This window comes from Gracilinanus agilis, unplaced genomic scaffold, assembly GCF_016433145.1.
Source record: "Gracilinanus agilis isolate LMUSP501 unplaced genomic scaffold, AgileGrace unplaced_scaffold54106, whole genome shotgun sequence".
Taxonomy (NCBI): Eukaryota; Metazoa; Chordata; class Mammalia; order Didelphimorphia; family Didelphidae; genus Gracilinanus; species Gracilinanus agilis.
The window spans coordinates 1-6,227 of record NW_025389251.1 but is presented as its reverse complement, the minus strand read 5'-3'; the positions used below and the strand labels follow the sequence as shown (position 1 = coordinate 6,227).

The 6,227-nt window shown below is 64.7% G+C and overlaps 1 protein-coding gene across 1 annotated transcript; it reads right to left on the bottom strand.

Annotated features, from left to right (window-relative positions):
• Positions 1–2,753: 2,753 nt before the first annotated feature.
• On the bottom strand, positions 2,754–6,156 carry MMP11 (matrix metallopeptidase 11; the record flags this gene model as incomplete). Its single annotated transcript, XM_044684635.1, has 4 exons — positions 2,754–4,320; positions 4,457–4,714; positions 5,668–5,872; positions 5,954–6,156. Coding segments are annotated over 4 exons (809 nt in total), but the record flags the coding sequence as incomplete, so codon positions are not given.
• Between the last annotated feature and the right edge of the window lie 71 nt (positions 6,157–6,227).

Here is a 6,227-nt window from a genome sequence, read left to right as displayed (position 1 = left end):
TCCTTCTCTCCCTCCTCCCTTCCTCTTCTCCCTCCTCCTCCTCCTCCTCCCTTTCTCTTCTCCCTCCTCTTCCTCCTCCTCTTCCTTCTCCTCCCTTTCTCTTCTCCCTCCTCCTCTTCCTTCTCTCCCTCCTCCCTTCCTCTTCTCCCTCCTCCTCCTCCTCCTCCCTTTCTCTTCTCCCTCCTCTTCCTCCTCCTCTTCCTTCTCCTCCCTTTCTCTTCTCCCTCCTCCTCTTCCTTCTCTCCCTCCTCCCTTCCTCTTCTCCCTCCTCCTCCTCCTCCACTCACAGGATGAGGCAGCCCCGCCACTTCTCCTCATTCTCTCCCCTACTGTCCCACCTTCCCTGTTACACAGTCAGACTCCCCATGAGCTCAGCAGGGCCGTGGAGGGAACCTCTCCCACTCCCAGAGTGGCCCCTAAGCTAGGCACATCCATCTGGGGATTGCTAGTCAGTCACCTGCACTCAGCAGGGCTGGAGGAAGGGAGGAAGAGGAGGAGGAGGAGGATGGCTCAGGCTCACTGGGTGAGGACCTTGGCTGTTGACCACATGGGAATGGCTGCTATGACTGATGGGAGGAGGGGGAGACAGAGAGAGACTGGAGGTATGGGGGGTGGGATCAGCAGAGGAATGTATTTGAGTCTCTTGTGTCTGTTCCCTGGTCTGGGTCCCCTCCCAGAGAATATAAGCCCTGAAGCCCCAGGACTGCTTCATTTCTCCCTCTGCCACCCTCTCTCTCCCTCCCTAGACTGGTTCCTTGACTGCTGTCCTCTCACAGGTCCTGCCCAGGCAGACGCACGCTTCTCCGCCCCGGCACTCATGTACTTGAAGGCAGGCTGACCGGGCCCCGTCACGGGATTGTTATCTCCCCGGCATTAGGCCTTCAGAAGCAAACAGGTCCCTCCTGGGGCGCCAAACCCTCTTCCTTCCAGCTTTAGGGAGACTTGCCATCTGCCAAGAGCCGCAACCTCACAGCCCACGTGCAGCCTCCACTGCAGCTTCAGCCCCAGCCCTGCTTCTCCGAGGCCTGGCCTTCTCTCTCTCCCTATCTTGCTGCTTCCAAAGTGTCCCAGGTGTCCCTCAGCCTGAAGGCATCCTCCTGGGGCCTGCTTCTCCCCCAGCTCCCCCCTTAGCTTTCCCACCCATCACCGCCTCTTCTGGCCCAGGCTTCTCAGTGCCTCAGCCTCCCCTCCGAGGCTACTGAAGGTCTCCTGACGGCTCAGCCCAAAGACCTCTTGCTTTGCCTCCCCCTCGGCTCCTCCAGTTACCCATGTGGCCTCTCCCGTCCTTCTCGGGGCCACCAGTGCTCGGTGGGTGGCTTTGGTGGGGCCTGCCCACCTCCCACACGCCCGACGGACCCATCTATGCGCTCACGCCTCCCACCCCGGCTTGAGGGAACGCGGGGATTTCCACCAGAGTTGGCAGGCCCCTTGTCCTGGCTCTGAGCTCCTGGGCACAGACACGGTCTCCTTTGGGCTCTGTAAGCTCTGCGCCGTGGCTGGCACCCAGGAAACAAAAGCCACTTGTGGATTGGAGCCTGAGCAGCTTTACGGGCTCCAGCATCATGTCAGGACCCAGGGCAGACCCAGCAGGAGGTCATTTGTCTCCTGAGCTCCTCCCTGTCCTTCCTCAGTCTTGCCCTGGTGCTCTCCAGGGTGCTGGATGGCCCTTGAGGACGTCTTCTCAAGTGCTTTGGCTCATCTCTGACTCAGTCTGTCCCTACCTAAACTTCTGGAGCCACCCTGCCAGCCTCTGGGGCTGCCAACCTTCATGTCTGCTCTATCCGTCACTCCCAGGCTCCCTGGCCTCTTAGGGGAGGGCTTGGGTCTTGCACGCCCTTCCATTAGTAGCAGTGTTTGGCCACCCTCCGGCCTCGGTCTACCTCTGCCACCTCCCTCTCTCGGGGCACGGGGAACAAGCCTTGGTCTCCTTCCACACGAAGGCCTCTCGAGAGCCTGGCGCACAGCCCACCCGAGCCTCCTCTTCTCCAGGCTCAGCCCTGGGCTCCTGCCCTACCACCCCACGCCGTGGCCTGGCCCTCTCTGGGGCCCCTCCTGGGCAGTCCGTCGGAGGCCGTGTGGCTGGGCCAGGGCCAGGGCGGCCTCTATGCTCAGCCTCTCCGCTGGCTTCTCGGCCCGCTGGCCCACGGGTAGTCCGGCCAACCTTCCGGCCTGACTCTGCCCATGGCCCCAGCCCCAGGCAGGCCTCGCTTCCCTCTGGGACACGAGGCTCTCCCCACAGCTGCAGCCCTGGCAGGACCGTTGGGGCAAAGGCTTGGAGCCAACTTCGTGCCCACCCAGCTGGCTGCGTGACTGGAGGCGATGCTCCACCCTCTCTGGCACGTTTGGACAGTGGGTTTGGGCCAACGGCGGCGTCCTGAACGGTGAACATTGGCACTCCACAGAAGGCCCCTCGTGGTCCTCGGCAGGGACGGCTACCAGCCGGCATTCTGCCCATTTCACAGAGGAGGGACCTGAAGCCTGGAGAGGTTACGAGCGTTCCCCAAGACCATACAGCGAAGGGTCTGAGGCACGACTAGAACTCAGGACTCCAAGGCCGCTGCTCCATCCAATGCTCCCACTCCTTTCCTGACGTCGGAGGGGAGCCAGGTTCAAATCCCAGCCCTTCAAATCAAAGCTTGTGACGGTGGCCCATTCCCCTCTGTCCCAGGCCTGGGTCCTCAGTGCGAGGGGCAGCAGAGATGCCCGAGAAAGGAAGGCCGGGGCATTCCCAAGGAGGAGGCCAGACGCGCCGGTAGAAAAGAGCCGTGTTTAATCGCCCGCTGGACGGCCCCCGGACACAGAAGGCATCATGGTACTGCGCAGCTACACTTGTCGGGCCAAGGGAGGGCATGGGGCGAGGAGGGGTGCCCAGCAGGAGCGCCAGCCTGCATTGGGAGCCCCCCGCAGGAGGGCGTGGGGAGCTGCTTTCTCCGACTGGCTCCAAGGCCCCCCTCTCTTAGGGGGACGGAGAAGCCGAGGGCCAGGCAGCCAGGCCGCTGGGGAGACCCGGGAGGGGAGGAGAAGGAGGCCTTCCTGAGCTGGGGGCTCGGGGCAGCCCAGTGTGCCGAGCGTGGCCCTCTGCTTAAGAAGAGGCCGGCGGAGAGCAGGGCCAGCGGAGGCTCCTCTGCCTCCTCCTCTCGTTCCCGACCCCCAGCCTGGAGCTCACGGGAGACGTCGCTCCACCAAGGGCTCCAAGGGCGAGGAAGACCCGGGCCTCCAGCGAGGCCCACGGGTGGCCAGCAGGCATGAGGATGGAGACGTTCCAATGGGCAAGGCGCCCCATTCTGCCTCTGGGGATCCCAGAGAGGGGCTAGGAGGAGCCCAGCCACTCAGACCAGGATCAGGCCTGGGACAGGAGAAATGCTGAGGGCAAGAGGGTGGATGGAGGGGGGAATGGAGGGATTAGGCCTCCAACGCTCTCTGGCAGGACAGGCAGGCACCAGGGCACACGCCCCCAGGTTCGGGGAGGGGAAGGGGAAGGCAGCTTCAGTGGCCTTCCAGAGCATCCCCCTGGGGCCGTGCTGGCAAACCTAAGGCCCAGGTGCCGGAGGGGCTTCTCCCTCCCTTTCTCCACGAATGCCTGAGGACACTTCTCTCACCAGCCACCCCTCTGCCCAGCAGCCCAGTGGGAGTGCTTCCTCCCTCCCATCTGGGGTAAGGCGGCGGGGGGGGGGGGAACCTCACACGCAGCAGAAGGGAGCCATTTGGGCACTCAGTCTCTAAAAGGCTTGCCGTCACTGCCCCAGGGGCAGCAGTGAGCCCAGCGCCAGGGAAAGGGGGAAGCAAGTGCTAAAGATCCAAAGGGAACTGTCCCTTCGGAGGAGTCCCCAAGGGGGAGGGCATTGACCGCCTGGGAATTTTAAAGGATGAATCGGGGCCATGTCAAAGAGGACGGGGGCCACAACCAGCATGGCCCAGAGTCTCTGTTCCCAAACCTGTGGCCTCTCAGGCCCTGGGACTCCACAGACCTGGATGGAAGACCAGTGGGCAGCCAGCTGCCTCCAGGGGAGGCCACGGGGGAGCCTTAGTGCACCCCGAGGCCTTCACTCCATCCCTGAATAAATAGAGCTGCCTGTTTCAGGATCGTCCCCACGGGAGGCCAGCCCCCAAAGAAGGTCTAGGCAAAGGATCAAGGCACGGCACAGGGTCTTCGAGGTCAACGGCAGCTCTCCACTGCCTAGAAGGCATCAGAGGGAAGAGGGGTACGTCCGGCACAGCCGAAGAAGTCCTGGCCGACGAGGCGCGGGAAACCCTCCAGGACCCTCACCTTCACTGGGTCAAACTTCCAGTAGTGGCGACCACGAAGGAAGTAGGCATAACCTGGAGGGAAAGGCGGGGGCAGGGTCAGAGAGAGGGCAGGCCCTGGCAGGCTAAGCTTGGAGGCGTCCTAGCGTGTGCTAGTATGCCAGGAGCCAGGGCCCCCGTGTGATCCTGCCCGGCCCCAGCCCACACCCACCTTGGCTGTCTTGGAAGGCGGCGCTGATCTCAGGAGGCACGCCCCGCCAGTCGCTGGCCCTTCTGGGGGACGGGCTGTCGACACGCCGCGTGTCTGCGTGGAAGCGCCAGTAACTGCCCCCATGGAACAAGTAGACTTTGCTCTTTCCCGTGCCCCACACCAGCGCCGCGTGGATGGCCGAGCTCGGCAGACCCAGCTCAGAGAGTGGCGCGGGGCCCAGCACACGCTTCTCCCCTGCATATACCCAGTACTGAGAGCCTGGGGAGAGGCACCAGAGGGGAAGCATTCAGGACAGGGGCACTGGGGGCACCACCCTAAGGCTGGGCAGACCCCGAGACGATCCCTCTGGCCTCACCACAGTCTCCAGCCCTCATGCGGATACGGGAAGGGGGCCCCAGCCAGCCGCAGCCTCTCTGAGCGGCTCCAGGCAGCTCTGGTCTCGGGGTCCCTCACGGGCAGAGCTTGCAAACGACTCAGCGGCCGGTGGGCCAGGCTGGCAGCGCTCCGAGGTTCCCCCGGCTCTCCTGGTCAGGGTCTCCCCCTCCACTGCCTCCTCCCAAGGCCCAGCAGGGTCTTTTGTCCTCCCCGAGCTTGTCTTCTCCAGGTTTGGGGCTCCCCTCCTCCCTTCCCCCCTCCTGGGGATCCAGGGCCGGCTCCGTGCGGCCCACAAGCCTCTCCCAAGCTCTGCTGCCTTGCTTCCGGGGGGCCCCACCACCCGGCCTCCAGTTCCCCCCATCCATTCTCCACTCAGGGGCTGAGGTGACTTCCCCGAAGCCCTCTACCCACTCACGCTGCCCGCTGCCCAGGAGGCCTCTCCTTCCTCTGCTCTTTAGGTGCCTTTAGGCCACCGCCTCCAGGAAGCCTTCCTCACCCCCTCCCTGGAGGGCCCCCCTTTTCCTTCTCTCTACATTTGGTGGGTACCAGAGGGCGGAGCCGCTTCGGCCTTTTTCCAGCCGCCTGATCCAAGGCCCCCATTGGCCAAGAGGGAGAGGAGCCCGGAGGGACGCCGGGAGCAGGGGCTGGGCAGCCCTCTACCCTGGGCATGGGCGAGAAAGAGGACGGACTCTGGCCGCAGCTCAAGGGGACACGGTGAGCGTGGGGGAGGGGGAAAGGAGAGGGGAGGGGAGGGATGGCGTCATTTGGTCCCCAAGACACGGATAGGAGGCAGACAGGGTGGGAGGCCTCTTGCAGGCCATTCTGCAGAGCCTCACCCTGGAAGAACCAGATGTCGCCCCGTGGATCCTCGAAGGCGGCGTCCAGGCCAGCGGGCAGGCCCTGCCAGTGGCGGGACGCCAAGGCCGGGTAGCCGGGCTGCAGCCGGCCGGCCCGGAGCCTCCACACAAAGGCCGCCTTGAAGAAGAAGAGCTCTCCTCGGATGGTGGCGGCAGCGTCAAAGTCTGTGGCGCAGGCGTCCGGCTGCACAGGGGACAGATGGGGAAGCGTGAGCCGGGCAGGCCGGGGCCGCTGGGAAGGGGCCGCGCGGGGACGGAGGCTCACCTCCAGGGAGATCTCGTTGGGGTGTGTGTCGGCGGGCCGGGGGCGCCCGTAGAGGTGCTGGATGCCCCGCCGGTCGTCCGGGCTCAGGCTCAGGGGGTAGCGGAAGGTGTAGAAGGGCGACATGAGGGCCTTGGCCTCCGCCGAGTGCTGGAGGCCCAGCACGTGGCCGAACTCGTGGGCAGCGACCTGCAGCAAGTCGGTGCCTGGGGGAGGGACAGGAGCAGGCCCAGAGCTGGTGATCCCTGCCTGGGTGCCGCCCCCCTGCTGCCCCCCT